General features: G+C 41.5%; 1 protein-coding gene across 18 annotated transcripts in view; it reads right to left on the bottom strand.

Moving 5' to 3' along the window:
- KALRN (kalirin RhoGEF kinase) overlaps positions 1 to 16,621 on the bottom strand; it is a 504,304-nt gene that overhangs the window by 135,341 nt on the left and 352,342 nt on the right. For all 18 annotated transcript variants that reach the window (XM_068687540.1, XM_068687542.1, XM_068687541.1 and 15 more), the window contains 9 exons: positions 15,727 to 15,836; positions 13,296 to 13,365; positions 11,494 to 11,583; positions 8,420 to 8,512; positions 6,931 to 7,042; positions 5,455 to 5,645; positions 4,943 to 5,044; positions 4,123 to 4,265; positions 2,689 to 2,791 (listed from right to left, as the gene is read on the bottom strand). In XM_068687540.1, the coding sequence (XP_068543641.1) occupies positions 2,689 to 2,791; positions 4,123 to 4,265; positions 4,943 to 5,044; positions 5,455 to 5,645; positions 6,931 to 7,042; positions 8,420 to 8,512; positions 11,494 to 11,583; positions 13,296 to 13,365; positions 15,727 to 15,836 (1,014 nt within the window). The remainder of the gene's footprint in view (positions 1 to 2,688; positions 2,792 to 4,122; positions 4,266 to 4,942; positions 5,045 to 5,454; positions 5,646 to 6,930; positions 7,043 to 8,419; positions 8,513 to 11,493; positions 11,584 to 13,295; positions 13,366 to 15,726; positions 15,837 to 16,621) is intronic.

Here is a 16,621-nt window from a genome sequence, read left to right as displayed (position 1 = left end):
AAAGCTCTTGCATGTGCTTGTAAATGAGCCTGCTCTGAACAGCCAAAGTGTTTTGTTTTTCTTAAAGGTAGGAGCTTTCTTCTGGCTCTTCTGGTTGGGGGTATCACTGGAGCACAGAGGGAGGTCACTCAGAGCCTGACTTTGAACTCCTGGGAATAACTCTGGTGACTGTGCTGGAGTTTAATAGCCAGGGAAACTGCTATCTGCTGAACACTTTACCTATTGGTGCAGTTATCAGCACCACACAGGTTAATTACAACACGTTACAGCATTTATCATGTCAACTCTGTCAAGAAACCTGTGCTAGCAAGCACAAAATGACACAGTCTTCCAGCACTGGTATCTCAGCACCAGTCTATGCGAGAAGGTAAATCTTCCCAAGATTGTCAGACCACCCTACAAGATAAACTCAACTACACAGTGGAGGAAGAAATCCCTTTTCAAAGTTGGAGAGTAAAATAACCTGGAATGACAGCAAATCGTTCCAGTCCCGTGAAATGTCATCACTAGGAGTTCTGTGCTCCTTGTGCAGCTTCGGGATCTGCTAACACAGAGTTCCCTCTTAGCAGATGCCAGCCTGTGCTCAGGGCCTTGCACAGCAAGCAGTGGAAAAGCCTGCACCTGTGCTGAGACTGAACACAGGTGGGCCTGCAAGGGGAAGTAAGACAACTCAGCTCCAGCTGTCATTAACTGGGGTAACATTGTGTAGAAAAAAAAAAAAAAGAGAACCATAAAACTATGTGGGGAGTTCACTTTCCTTGCAGCAAAGACATGGAAATGGAGCACTTTGGGGGCTAAATTCTCCACAGTTCACTGGCACTAGCATCAGTGACAAAAAGTGCTTTAGCAGGAATTGCCTCTCTATCTCAGGATGGATGCTACACCAGTTGCTCAGACTCAGCAAAGCATATACATGTATATTTAAGCTGTAACAGTAAACTGGAATTTGTTTCTATTCAGTAAATGTATATATACAGTTGCATGACCACAAATAGCTTTAAATCAGCAAGTGAACCTATCCACCTTTAAAAAGTAACATGGCCCAACCCTAGAACTGATTTAGCCTGTCATCAGTGGTAACAAATTTTTGCCTGTGTGATTCGGTGCTCAGTTTATCCCACATGCATTTACCTTTCAGTTCAGACAAGATCCGTAGGCAGAAATTCCTACAACTCTTTCCAGCCTTGTATCCTTAAACCAGCTGTTGCAATGATGCGCTGTCTTTCAAGGCACAGCCCAACATCTCTGGCGCTGCTGGCACTATAGATCTTATATGCAGCTACAGCAGTGTGGGGTGTCTTACCCAGAGCTTGCCTGTCTGCCCTAATTCATGCAACTGAGTCAATGGGTGCAGGGCAAAACAGCAAAGCTTATGTGAATGACTAAAATTAAGCATGAGCTCAAGTATTCTACTGAGCTAGGGCCTTTGTCAGGAATGATAAATGCGAAAAACATGGAAAAGCAGGGTGATTCCACATGGATTAAAGACATAAGAAAGTAATTCTTCCACATCATGCGAAGTATTTGCATATATTACAGTGGCCTTTGGAGTAATACTTTTCTAAGGCACGTTCTTAGTTAAATTAAAAAAAATAATAATAAAAACAACAACACGGGAACATGCTTTTAAGATAAATATAACAGGCGTTCTTCCAAAGGTAATTTGCAATTAACTCAATTAATTCCTATTTCTGAGTCCAGCTTTCAAAAGCTTTCAAAAAATACCCTCTGCACTACACTGCATTTGTGAACCTTACGACCATAAACATGAATTCTGTGTTTATGAAGACACCTTTCTACTCTGTGCAAAAAGCAACATAATTAGAGCACTGACACAGGGATAAATTCAGAATGATTCTGCAGAATTCATCCCTTTGCAAGCTAAACAGTTTCAAAACAACACATGAAGAGAATATGGATATTCTCGTGTTGGATATGACAAACCTCATCAGCTTAGCTGAAGTAAATTCTCACTAACAGCCCATTTACTCCTACCACCAACTGCTGAAGACAGCAGTTGGAGGTATCAGGGTGACAAATTCAAGTCAGGCATCTGACTTGAATCTGACGTGGAGCTGAGAATCTGGACTCAGATTATCTGACAAACAAACCGTCGAGTACATACGTGCCGACAGCATGCAGCAATCCAACAGAACGTAGCGCGTCTTGGGGCCATCCATATGCTCCACCATATGTCCACGAGGCGTAGGGTCCAGAATCACAGTCTCTGGAAAGGGTAGGTCTCCCAGGCTCTCAAGATACCAGCCAGGATCCCAGTTTTGCTCTATTAATTGGTGTGTAAGCACCTGTATTCCCTCCAACCAACTAGTGATTTTAGCTCAAAGGGTAAATGTGGAACGCAACCAACTGTTCGCTGATTCAGAAGCTGGCTCCCAAAAGGCAAGGTTTACTAGGGAAAGAAAAGGTTGCTCTGGGCTGTTTCTTCAGAGCCAATTCAAACTCTGTGTACTAACTACAAAGAAGCTGCAGCAAAAGATGTTACCATGTAAAACAGTGGTACTGATGAGCATCCAGAAACAGGCTGGATTTAACAGCCTAGCAAAAGGGAATACAAGTTTTGACTCAGTAGAAGACAGGTTGCTGTGTTATGTCTTTTCTATTCTGCTTTTCACTTACATTTTTTCTGGGGCCAACTAGCTGCAGTGTATTTTCACATTTCAGTCCTACCTTATCACTGTCCACTGTATTCTGTGATGTCCTGGATGCAATGGAAATGGTGTCTGGTTGACTGCTGCCGTCTCCTTGGCTGTCTGCATCATCTACTCCATCTCTGCAAAAGACATAAGAGGAAAACAACCATGCTTACTTAATGCACCACCTTGGAATGTGCACAACTTTATAGGTGGATTTGAGAAGTGCCGAATCACCGTGCCAGGGCTGGCTTTACACTAAAATTACCTCACTGATACAGCCTATGTTGTTGTGTAGCTTGCAATTTAAAATGATGTAACCCTCAGCCATCGGGTTGGGATTAGCACATAATCACCACGTTTGTTGCTGGAAACAGGATGGCTGTTGCCTGCGTATTTACAGCACAGAAAGCTCTGGTGTTCAGAAATAGCTCTGTAATGAGGGTGTCAGGCAGAAATTTCCCTTAAATTAGATTTCTGCCTTAACCAAAACCATTCAGCCCTGGCTATATGTGGCACAGAAGGAAAGGACATTTCTCTTGTCTCACAGGAACCACACTTTCAGGAATTTAATATTAAGCAATAAAATGATATCCAAACAAATATGAATAATGACAGTGTAGAGCTCTCTGAGACTACCTCTATGAATCTGCCAGCAGAGGGTATTTTCTCTCTTTTGCATTTCTCCTAAATTTTTATTGGTCTTTCAAAATATTTTAATAATACAAAATACAATAAAATATAACATAAACAACAACACTGCGCTAGAAAACTCTTAGACTGGCACATGTCCCCAGGAAGAAAGCTCTGGATCTCTGCCTTGCTCCTAGATGACTAGCATACTCACTCTTTGGATACCTCTATAAAACAGCCTGTATTATGAGACTGGATACATGATAATATTTGATGAGGAAAGGGAGATGCTCAAACTGCAAGTGGCTTTTGGGAATGTCAGCCTGGCAACGAAAGAATAATCAGTTTTATATAATTTTGTATTTAATCCAGAATTGAAAGAGGTTGAACAAGAAAATTAATATTATTTTCTAGGATGAAATGAATTTGAATTTGATGATGAAACACAGATTCTTCATCCTAGTAATATACTGTAATGACCAGCTATGACTTTCATTGTCAAACAATTCAAAATGCCAAACAGGAAAAAAAAAATAAAATCTGTTAATGCTCAATTAAATAGTTAATTTCTCTTTTGGGAAAGAAACATAACCTTGGACTCTGAAGAATTTTTACTGTTCATTTTTCTCCAATACTTCAGAGTAGTAAAATTAAAGACCTTTGCATGAATATAATAGAAAAGTTACTTTTGCGAAAACATAAAATGCAAGATGATGAAAACTGCTTTCAACTATAGTATGAAAAGCAAGTGAATCCAGTAAAGAGTCCACAGACACTACACTGCTGTCAGCTGATAAACCTCTAATGATTTCATGTTGTATGCAATGACTGAGGTTACCTTCTACTGTTGTTTCGCTGCTTTGCTGGTGTCTTGGGGAGCTGAATTGGCTCTTTCAGAGCTCCTTTCAGATGGATAATCCTTTCTTGAATGACTTCCCGGATGTTTTTGATCCATTCTTGTTTTGTTTCAATACTGGACGCCTGAAGTTCCACAAGGCAGAAAGACAGACACTCTATCACATTCCCAGCGTATCACCTTCTATGTAGAAGAATTGTGGTTGGCTGATAAAAATGCATGATTAACCGCTTCTCCTCTCTGATGTATTGTTCTAGCTGCTGGATACCTGGTAACCCCAACTGAGGGTATTTTACCAGACCTACTTGGCAAGCAACAGCAAAGCAGCTAAGCTCTGGATAAATATAGTTAATGCTAGCAATACAGTGTGCTCTGTAGAGAGGGAATAGGTTATCAGTGCACTGCGGGATTTCCTCAGACTAAATAACTACCAAAAAATTCTTCATTTGAAAATCACTTGACAGAAATGGCTTTCAGCTCTGGAGGGCTGAGGAAAATGTTGACTGTCAACAAACCCAGTGGCACAGGACTAAGGGAATTACACCTCCCAGAAAACACTCCAAGATGTGTCCTGTGTTAGTGTGCAGCTGCTCAGCTGAGATTGCAAGAGATGCAATTTCAGCAAGGCTTGACTCAAACTGTGGCCTTGGATCTGAATTGCTCCTGACGCAGGCATGACCCCACTGACAGATATGGAAGCCATGTGAGTATGAGAGTGGAAGAAACTGACCTTCCATTTAGGGCTCTCGAGGTCTCAACTAGCAGCTCTAAAGGCAAAGGAAATAAACAAAAAAAGACTTACTTTCAGCACTGTTTTATTGTCTGAGGATGGTGTTCGTCCAGACCACAAAGCAAATTTACAGGGGTCTCCTTCCACATGTTCAGTCACTCCCAGTTCTGAGGTCTAGTGTGGAGGAAAGATGGTAAGAGATTTCATATAAATGAAGCCTCATGAATTCTGACAACTTTACAGTTTTAGGGAGAATCAGGGGAGACAGGGATGGATATGGGAATGAGATCTTGTCTTTGCTTTGCTACACACAGATAAAAGACAGAAAACCATCAGGGTATGGCAAGAAAGCGTGAATAGTTTAAGTGGTCCTCCTTGTACTTCCCACCCACCCATCACATCTCACTCTCTTAAACCTCCCCAGACTCACTGTGAGTTTGGCTTCCCACAGGGCCCAGAGCCAGCCCCTCCAGGTGGCATGAGCATCTCCAATCCAAGACAGGGAAGTACAAGCCATCCCCCAAACTCTACTTCTACCTACAAGAAATGCATCACCCAGAATATTTCTTTGCAGCCACACCTACCAGTAGCTTGTTCTTGTAAACATATTTTGTATGTCCTGAAGAATCTTTGATCTCTTTGCTAAACACCAAAGAGATTTCAAAGAGAAACAAATGCCTCTCACGGCCTTTCCGAATTAAAGACTTGGGATCCCACACTTGGAAGGAATCCTGAAGGATCAGCTCTCCCTGGACGTCCAGGTTCTCATCAAACCCTAAACAGAGCACACAAAACACATCGGCTAGTACTTGTTCTTGGGGGCAGAAATGCCCAGAAGCAACAGAGCTAGGAGGATTTGGAATAAAAGGGTCTTTCTGTTTTTTATGCATATTCTGAAAGGACATTAATGGCCATTTATTGTCCTGGTGAAAATATTTTTTTTTGTCTACTGCCAAATCATAATTATTTCATCAGAGCCAAATGTCTTATGTGATAAATGAGACTTCAGCTAAGAATAGTAGTAATTACTTAAATATAAATTATAATATTTATCTTTAAAGCTTTCGGTGGTGGTTACTGTACACAGAACTGCAACACAAGGAATCTTATGTGTGTCACCACAACTTCAGAGGAATCTAAGATGCTGTGGCTAGAAGTTCTCTGTCATACCATGATGCCCTCAAGCATGCTAACCCAACCTCCAAGGGCCCATCTGAGCCCAAAGCAGTGTGCTGGGGGAGCTACATGTATAAGAGCAAATCAGTAGGCTGCCTGAAACATGCCCTCCAGAAGTAGTTCCTCATCTTCCAAGCTGCATGTTAAAAACCTTCATATCTAAGGATTGCAGGATACCCTCCACATAACTTGGAGGCCTGATGGAAAAGGGAGTCCTGGGGACAGTTCACAGGTGTGGGCTGGGTACAAGGTGCCCTTCCCGCTACTATCTCAGCAGCCCATGGGTCCCACTTCTCTCCAGTGAAAACATTTTCTGTAAATTTGAAATATATATTTTTGTATTTTTTTTTGTGATTCTTTTTTTTTTTTTTTTTTTTTTCCTTTGGGCTGATTATACATGTACTAATATTTTGAAACACAAACTGTTTTGACTCAGAAAGCCAGAACTTTTTCTTTTGAAATGTTGAGACGTTTAGATGTTAGAAATATTTTCATCCAATAATTATTACACTTGTGAGCAGCTAAACTGATACTGTTTCAGAAGGTATTTTTGTTTCAGTACGTAGGAAAATCTTCAGCATATATATATATTGCATATGTTTACATATACATGCAGATGTATATATACATATATAAAAATATGTATACATAACATACACATATACTACATATGTAAATATTTTATACATAAATTTAAACAAAACTCCAAAACTTCCTAGCCAGTCTCCAAGACTTTTGAAGAAATTTCAGAAGGAGCTGGGAATGTCCTGAAAGTGATGGCCAGCCAACAGTACCGCTACAGCCAACCTGTGTTAACCTTCTAAACAAGTTGCAAGAAGGCTCAATTCACACCCAAGTCCTTTCCTTTCCCCATCCACCCATACCTTCCAGCATGCTGACATGCATTGCGTCGTTGGCCTTCTTGGGGACACTGAGCATCACTTCCAGACCATCTTTGAGCTCCCCTTTGCCTTCCTCACAGCAGGTTAGCAGTTCCTAAGAAGCAATGCAGAACACCTGTAAGCAAACTCTGACCATGCTGTCTCTATCTCATGTTGTGTTTCTTGGTACGTAGAGTGCAAAGCTGGGACCACATCACTAACAGTGACAGGAAAAAGCTGAATTTCATCAAAACTCACTGTGGATGCTCACAAATAGTGGGTATCATATGGGAAGGACTATAAACCAAGACAAGTTAAGGTGCTATTGAACGAGACTGCACTCAGAGGGTTTCTGAGGTTTTATGCCCGTGTTTCAGCTACCGTGTTTCCCCAGCTGGGGAGCAGGACCCCAGCCTGCTCCAGCAGCATGTCTGTGGCATAATGCGGGTAGGCCTGGCAGGGCGCTGTGCCCAGGGCAGGCAGGTCCCTTCTAGAAAGAGTCATCCGAGAAGGAACCCAAAGGGTGACAACTGAAGGATTGTTTTAGCCATCCCAGTAGCTTTGATTTGCGCAGTGCAGACTTGCTGTCCCACAGCACTCACAAGACTGTAAGCACGTTGTTTCAGTAAACTGGTACAAAGCACAAATTTGTTGAAACACTGATTGTACCCAGTAAGTACCTTGGTAGTACAGCACACCACTCCATTTGTACATACGCAGGAAACATGCATCGAAAGAGATGCAAATATAATCTATGGTCCTAGCTTGTCAAGGTCAGAACCTGTCTCTTCCATTATCCCTAAGATATTTTTTTCTTTGATTTTCTAGTTTAGAACTGAACAACAGCTGGTTAAGTTATATCTAAAATTCAGCTATTGACAAGATTTGGCAAAAAACTATAACCAATTTACAAGAAACCAATCAAAAGTTTTTGTTGTTGTTATTTTTAAATGGAAAATGTTAGTGCTTTTTAAGTCTGTTTTGTATATGAAGGTTTTCCCTGTTTTTCAAACACAAAAGTGTCTGTCCCCAAACAGAATCTAACAGGAGTCTCAGTGAAGAATTCTTTCCCAAAGTTCATGACTGCTGTCATTGAAGCCTTTAATCAAAATACTACGTCACAAATGCTATAGCAAGAAGAAAAGGAAAGTAAAACCATTCTGCCATCCTTTCAATTTCCCTTTCCCAGTTCTTGCTCTTCAGGATTAAATCCAGGTTGTACACCCACAACCAGCTGGAGCAAGCCATCACTTGTTTGCTGTTTACTTTTTTTTTTTTTTCTCCTTTCTGTGAGTATTTTCCTTTAAAATATGCAACCTGATTTCACACTTTGTTGTCATGCTCAGGCCCAGGTAGTAGGAGCAGCAGCTCAGCAGTAGCTGCTTATAGATCACGGACAGCTTGATGAAGCAGCTCCTTTTAGAATAAAAGTTAACTCATTACAACTGTGAACTGCTCTGCGTGAGCTGATTTGGGCAGCTCACTAAGGTACCTTCAGTAGGAGTTGGTATTTTGTGATCCTCTGGACAGGCTTGATTAAATAAGAAGAGATAGAATTCGCCAGACCATGCCTTTGCTGAATTTCCTAGAAGAGATAAAAACAGCAGTCAGTCATGGAAAAGTGTAAACCCCCTGCCAGATGGAACCGCCCATAACAAATGTCAGCTCTGTATCTCTGCATTTCTTTGTTTAGCATTTTAACTCTCTTCAAGTTCACATACACATAGTGTGGTTTCAGAGAGGCTGGCAATAAACTGCAGTGTCCCCCTAAGGCCACTCAGACTGCAGGAGCACTGTGCAAGTTGAGCTAAGGCTACACTGAGTAAACTACACAGGCTTTGATTTAAATGTGACTTATCTGTCATGTCAACTGGTTTCTCTTAGCTACGAAGGCTGAAAGCAGAGTTTTAACGTTCAATTAAAATGGAGTGACATTAAATTAAATTGCACAAGTAGGGTGCAATTTAGCTGTCTAAACATAAGCAGCTAGTACCATCTGAGAGCCCTGAGGTAGCTGAAATATCCACATGGGAGCAACGCAGCTGACAGTGCTGACAGACCTGTGCTGTTCTGAGGCGGCAGCTGGGGGCCGGGAGAGAGGCCCTTATGATACCTCTTACAGCACTGAGTGCTTCTGAATGGCAGCCAAATGTCTGGGCTGATCACCGTGACGTGCTCATGAACTTCTGGAGTCATCGCAGATAGGTACCGGGTGAGGTCTGCAAAGGACTCCAGTGGGAGCTCCTGAGAATCCCTCCAGACCCTACCGCACATATTTAGTCATCTAAAAGATTTGTAATATTTGATCCCTGCCACCCTTCAGGGACAGGTTCCGTGCTGAAGTAGCACAGGCTGGGATTCCTCTGCCTCCGCCAGGCTCTGGGCATGCCAACCCCCCTCCTGGCCAGGATATACTCCAGTATGAGGGGAAGAGATAGGAAGGGGGAATGGGATTTATCTGAGGCTGGAGGGTAACTTTTAGGCTACAAAGTGAAGGAGTTGCACAAGATGAAGGGGGAAGAGCTGCCAAGAACAGAGATTTTCTTTCTGTATACAGTTTGATTTTCTGCTGAATACTACTTTTTATTTATTTATTTTAGCTCTAGTGTTTATGCTGAGATGCAAAAATAGCCATTTTTTTCACAAAAGGTGCCAACAGACGTTGTTGGTTTTTGTACTAGGCATTTTTTTCTTTTTCTTTCTGAAATAAATGTCTGTGCCGTGAACAAGACCCAAAAGGAAAGGGACTCTGTGGGGGGTTTAGGAGAGTTTGCGTGAAGCTGAGTCACGGCTGGCTCCGTGTTTGGTGGTGTCTGCAGAGCAGACAGCTGGGCTTCAATTAGTAACTGCGTGAGACAGCATGGCTTTGGCCACACCTGTGAACTTCCCAAAGCTGGCTAAGGACACTAATTTTTGTAGGATCTAAGTGATTAATTCAGCACTACTCCTTCCTTCCAGCTCTCTGAGCAGCATGACATGCTCCCAGCAAGATGTGTCCCCCATGGACAGCCCCTTCTCTGCCAGGATGCTCCCTGGTCAGGCTGCATGAAGGCAGAGGAGGTTGGTGGAGTAACAGATGTCCCTGCTGTGTAGGAGCCTGCAGCTGGAAAGCAGAAGCACTGCTACATGCAATCAGATAAATGCACTGCTGGAGAGGGACGTTTTCCCTGCAGCTCTTCCCTTTTGTCTCTGAAGTCTCAGAATAAGACAGCAACCTGCTTGACTGTGACTGCCAGGCACAGAGATACCTGAACTAGATTTGAAGCAGCCTAGCCACAGAGCAACGTGCTCTCATCTTTGCTCTGGTTCTTGTTTGAAGCAAGCTTAGTTCATGTTATAGCATACAATGGCTCACCATTAGACAGAGCTTAAGTTACTACTTGGGTTGAAAAGCGTCCTAAGGGCTTGGGAGAACTTGGGAAGGTGTGTGAGGCACTGAGCTAGCAGTTGTCTTGCACCCAGCTGAGCTGCAAACATGATCAACATGTAGTCTTATATGCAATGACAGCAGCCCAGGCAAACATAAATAATATCCTCTACATAGGGCTGCAGAGGACCTTACAGGGCCCTGGGATAGACAACATGGAGAACCAGTGCACACCATTCAACAGGCTCAAGCGCCACCTCCTGGAAAATCCATTTCGGTTCAATTCTACTTCCACCATTAGGCAAAAAAAAAAAAAAAAAAAAAGAAAAAAAAAAAAAGCGTTCATTACTTTTCTTCTGGCTCAGTGTTGAGTTTAACTGATCAGTGGCACAGACAAAACCCAGAGGAACTGATTCATGTCAAGTGCCAACCACATCATAGGTTGGATACTGCTGAGTCTTAAGGATTTGTAAAAGGGTTTCTCTTTGGAAAAGAGACATAAAGGGGTATTTATTTATTTATTTATTGGGGGTTGGAGGGGGGGGGTGCTTTTGATTTGTGTTTCCTCAGAAAGACAATTACTTAAAGCTATAAGCCAGCAGACAGGCATGGAAAACTGCATGAGGTTCCAAAAATCAGAGGGAGTGCTTAGTATAAAAGTACTGAGAAACTTCAATGATTTTTTTCTCAGTCCACAAAACCGTGATGGGAGCCTGCAAATGTTTATAACCGGGTGTATTGCTTGTAAGAGAAACAGTCTAATTGCAGGCAATGGAGTCCCTTACTAGCATGATGAGGCAAATGTTTACTAGGGTGGGTTAGATTTGCAGAACAGGAGGACAGGATCTTGTTTTGGACTTAAGGATTTCAGGTCATAAAATATATTGGGATTTGCTTTTCATTTTACCGCTAAACCCGGAAGCAGAGAGTATATCTAAACCAGACCTTCAGAAAGGATTGGGTCTGAAAAACGCACAAAGGTTCCCATGAGAGTGCCTGCTTCCATTAAAAATGACTTGCCACACTGATGAAGATCACACATCACACTACAGCCTATCAGTTTTCACAGCATGTGGTATCTGCAGTGGAATGGAAAACTCAAATGTTAAGGCACGAAAATGAATCTGTTGCTCAGATGTAAAGAGGAGGTGTTTCGGATGCAGCATGTGTGCTGAAGGAAAATGGCAGTGGCTGCTTACATCAAAGAAAGTCCCTGCGTGTTCCAGGATGAGCTGGCTGGAGTCGGGCTTGTTTTTGCAGTAGGTGACATACATCTGAAATTTATCTGCCTGTGAAAACAAACATCAAGGGAAAAGCAAGATAAGCTATTTCTCTGCTCGCACAGTCCCTCATTAAGGCTCACCAGGACAAATACAAGTGACAAACCCCCACCTCTCGAAGCAACGTGAGAAATATGACTTAAGAATGGAAGACTTAGAGGCAGTTCACACCTTACCTGAGCAGTTCTGAGGGGAATGAGGTGCACCATGTAACAGCTATGGGAGGCTTTCTTTAACAAATGTGACAGAGGGAAGGCCTAAAACTTTAATCCAGCTGAAAAACAATTTCTAAGAGCTCTGATGAGGTTACACAGATTGCATCCAAATCCCAATCATGAAGTGTTGGCTCTATCACCTACTTGCAGATAAAGCCAGCATGAGAACTCCTGGCAAGACACTCACCTAGCTGAAAGTGGCTTGAGCCAGCACTTTCGTCTTAAGACTGGCTCCGATTTGTGATGTCTGGCTCAAACTTGCTTTTCCTACCTTGGTTCAGACTTTAATGGCTCAAACTTTATGTTGTGCTAAGAGTGTTTTGCATTTCATTTCCTAATTTATTTAAGAGGAAATTAAAAGCATCTGTGCAGTCCTGTCTTAGAGCAGTTTCATATCACTCAACACTGGTCTCAGGGAGAGAGAGGCAGGCAGAGGAGGATGGCCTCCTTTGATTATTGTTGCTTTTTTGATACCATGAATCTAAATAACAGGACCTTGAAATTGGGCAGGCAATTCTGCATATACATCTATAAGCACAGCTCTTGGCAAGTACTGTTGCTGAGGTGATGGGGTAAAAATCTTAAAAGCACCATGAATATCTTGCACAGAATGATACGTAAATGCATTCATCTTTCATAAATATGTAACCTCTTCCTTGTAAACTAAGTTTCTGAATCCATTTCATCAGTATTTGTGCCATGTTTTCAAATTAAAAGCCTATTCAAAATCATCCAAACATGCTCATTTTTTTGGTAAGTGAAAAGGTTCCGTAATGACTTCAAAAATACTAATTCACAGTTTTAAAATATCAATAAAACCAGCAGGAAAAGCAAACCAAAAAACAAACAAACAAACAAAAAACAAACATGAAGAAGGTTGAACTGTCTGGTAAATATTTTGAAAAAATAACATTTTTCATATAGATAAATTACCATAGCCAATTCCTGGAGCCTCCTGTGCCCATGAAGACTCTTAGCATCAAGATTTCAAAGTCCTGCTGGAAATTTTCATGGCAGTGGGTAATGGAATGAGAGAGTACAGTGGCTTAGCAATTTGACACTCATTTCTGAAGCAAAATGTTGATAAAAGAAGATGCTCATGCCTTTGTAAAGGCCTCATGCATGACTAAAATTCTCTAAGGAGGGTAGATTATGATTTTAAATGTTTCATCCTTGCAGGGTCCTTTGCAAAGGAATAAATGTCACCTTAAATACAGATTTGGTTTGACAAATTCCTTTTGAACAGGTTCTTGAACCAGCAGAGGTAAGTACTGTGTTGGTCAGTGCAGGACAAGGAGTGGTACTTCAGAAGGTTTCATACCACTCCAGAGAAGAGTTAAGGAAGGGAGCTTCCATCCTGAGAGAGTGATGGTGGAAACAGTCCTCATTACAGATTAACTCTTGATTTCACTTTTCTCCAGGGATGTAACCCCTGCACCAATTCTCAGCTTGTTTCTGTCTGTACTGGAGGAATTAATTTGAATAAATAAAAAGAAGGCTCATTACCCAGGTGACGAAGCAATGGCCCACATCCTCAGGCAGTTGTTCATATTTCTCGAGTTCTTTCAGGAAAATGCTAAAAAAAAGAAGACACCGATGTAATTAGTTACAGTCAAGTACCCAGGAGAAGCAGAATGACAAATGAGCTGATCAGTGTTAATGATCAATAGTTGTAACTTGACTGTGAGGCTAATCAAGTGTGCTGCCAGTGAAGAAAGCGTGTCCTTGCAAAGGCATGCTTTGCTATTTGAGTATAAATGTGCTCCACTTAACTACAATGAAACAGGTAAGGGTCCAGTGTGTCCGAGAAGACAAAGTGATATTCAAGAACCAGACCAAATCTTTAAAAAGTTCTTGTGAAGTGGTTCAAAAACAGGAGCCCAAACGTTCCAGCTTCCCACTGTGAATCTCAGCACTCTGAGCAAAGAACATTTTAAACAAGCATGACACTTTGTGGGTAAATAGTAAATTCCCCACATACAGATTTGATAATGAACTTGCTCCCATCACCTTGTACTGTGAGTGATATCTCTGATTTCAGACAGAGCCTTATGCAGTGCCTATGTGGAAAGAGCAACATGAAACAGAAGTTGCAAAAGGAGAAGCAACTGTGTGTGCTGTTTGCTTTGCCCTGAATCAGGTTGGGGGATGCATTAACATCTCTGTCCAAAGCAGAAGATTGTGGAGAATACAGGTATGAAGGGGACAATTTATTTTAGTGTTGCTAGAAGCTCTGGTGGGAAAAGGATGATGCGCATGCAGCGAGCTGGTAAAGGATAGGTCAGAGAAAGGAGAAACCAGCAACAGGGAGCTGTGGGGCATGGCTGAGGGCTGAAGGGGGTGGCAGCTGAGAGTGAGAGAAAGTCAAAAAGAGTAATCAGATGTCATTGGTCCGAGTCACTGAAAGGAAAACAGCATCACAGAGAGGAGAGGGGAAGTGGGAAGGCAACTGGGTGATCCTGGCATAGTTAAATGAGGAAGAATATTTGTTGGTATGACTGCACAATTCTTGTGGGCTGTAAGTCAATTCATCCATTAATTAAAGGCCTTTTTAATCTAATATGTAGTTTGACTCTACCATTTTGTAATGCTTTGAAGCTGCTTGCACAGAAGCAAGCAAACAGTAGCCTCTCCTGGACCATATTCATGTGCATACAATGGCACATTTACCTGTCTGAAGCACTGAAAGTCTCCCAGAATTTCTACAGAGAACAGTCTTCTGAGCTGATTTTCAAACTGCCTTGCTCTTGATGTACAACTTGAAGACAGACTTTGAAATTCAGGCTGAACTTGTGGGATTCAGCATCCCTAAGTGTTGTAACTCCCATTGCATTCATATTGTATCAGGGAAACAATGCTCTCTAAGCACTTCTGATACAGTCTCATCTTGATAAAAGGGAGCACTGTTACTTACAGATTAAACACATTGAGTCTCTAAGTGGCAAGAAAGCTGCTTTTTAATCCAGCTCATGTCAGCCATTCCTTTTTCCTCCCCTTGTGTTTTCCAAAAGATTGTATTTTTGACAGACAAGCTTCCAGACCTGATCTATTTTCTATTTCACAATTTCCACTTAAAATGTTCACTTTACTTATCAGCTCTCACCCCAGCATGATTTAGAGAGAGTCACAGCTGTGGTACCATGATGTTACTAAATTTTGCCACGATCAATCCTTTGAATGTGATAGTACTTTTTTACCAACAGATACCAATGAGTAAATCCTACCATTGATAACCTTGATATCCATCTGATTAATATAAACACTATCAATTCACAGAAAAGCATCACCTATCAGCCTCTCCCTAGGCGACAAGTAACCTCAGAGCACAGAGTTCCTCAGTTATTAAGTAACTCACAAGCATCAGAAACAATAAAAGTTAACTCCAAAGTTTCTACTCCTTTAATTTTGCTGAACATTACTATGAATTCACATCCACCAGTTGGAGACATGCAGCTATAATGGAGCCAAAGGCTGCAGTTCTCACATTTTGATAAGGATACGGTTGTGATGCTATATATATGAAACATAATATGCATCCATCAAGAAGACCTCATTTCCTAAACTGTAAAGCTGAAGGAGTATGGCTGCTACCTCAGTGCCCCATTCTTCCTCAAATGGAAGATATGCAAAGCACAAATACAGTGCTGTGAGATGGAAAACATGTGTAAGACTACAAACTGTTGGTATAATAAGACTTCAGCATTGTTAATCAGCTGTAGGCACAGTTTAAACAAAAATGCAATTCTTTTTTTTTTTTTTTTTTTTTTAAAGAAAAGAAAAAAAATGAAATCAAACATTATTTTATAAATCTAGATCAATTACTTTACACTCTGGTGTACATTCTACTGTAGGCGTTCAGAGCAGACACCACATAGATGTGTGTATGCTTTTGTTTCCTTAGTCAGTAAACATCAACATAAATGTTAGGAAAACCTACTTGTTATGAAAGTCATATATCTCCTGAATATTGCCAAAGATGATGTGTTCTTTATTAAGGATCCCAGCGGGTATTTCTTCCACTCCACTTGTCATTTCCCAAAGGTAAGTCTGGAAGACAGCAAAAACTCTTAGCTTTGAGAGAATAAATGCAGTGAAAAAGAATAGATCTCCTTGCTTTCTTGCCGAAGGCACAGGCTGACAAGGGAACTACACACTTTGTGATTAAACAAACAGAGTAAAAAACCAGATGTTCCAGTGTCACAAAAAGCTCCCCAGAGAAATTCAAAGTGCTGACACTGAGAAGTTGTTTGAGGAAAAAGCAAAAATGTGGCAATAGCACCTGTCTTTGCTGTCCAACTGATGGTGACCAAGAACTTCAGGCAGAAACAGTTGAAGGATAAGCTGCATTTGCCACTTCAGTAACATTAGATATAGAAATCCATTTCAAACTGCAGGAATGTGAAATCTGACGGATTTCACTGAAAAACACTCTGCTTTTTGCCCTGAGTATCACAGTCTCCTTCAGAACTACCCTGCTGTAGAGCTAGGTAAGCTATTTGACAGTGCAAATCCAGCTCTTTGTCTAGCTTGAGGTGATCTCTAGCTTGAGAACATCCAAACAAAGAGAACTAAATTCTTAAGAAAATGCTTCATGACTGAAAAAAAGACTGGAATCCAGCAAATTTCAGGTCAACTCATGAACGTACTGCTATTTACTGAGTCCCAAGACATTACTTACTCTCTTACTACCTGTTTTGATATTAAATGCACATTGAGGTGTCCCCAGAGGTGAAGACATTTACAGATATAAGTGAGAAGCACAGGGCACTGTTCTGCCACTGGCAGACAGGCTCCCTCCACGCTCACCAGGCTCCCACCACCAGAGGTGGCTC

The sequence above is a fragment of the Anas acuta genome, chromosome 6 (genome assembly GCF_963932015.1).
Source record: "Anas acuta chromosome 6, bAnaAcu1.1, whole genome shotgun sequence".
In the NCBI taxonomy this organism is placed as follows: domain Eukaryota; kingdom Metazoa; phylum Chordata; class Aves; order Anseriformes; family Anatidae; genus Anas; species Anas acuta.
This window is presented reverse-complemented; position numbering and strand designations above follow the sequence as displayed.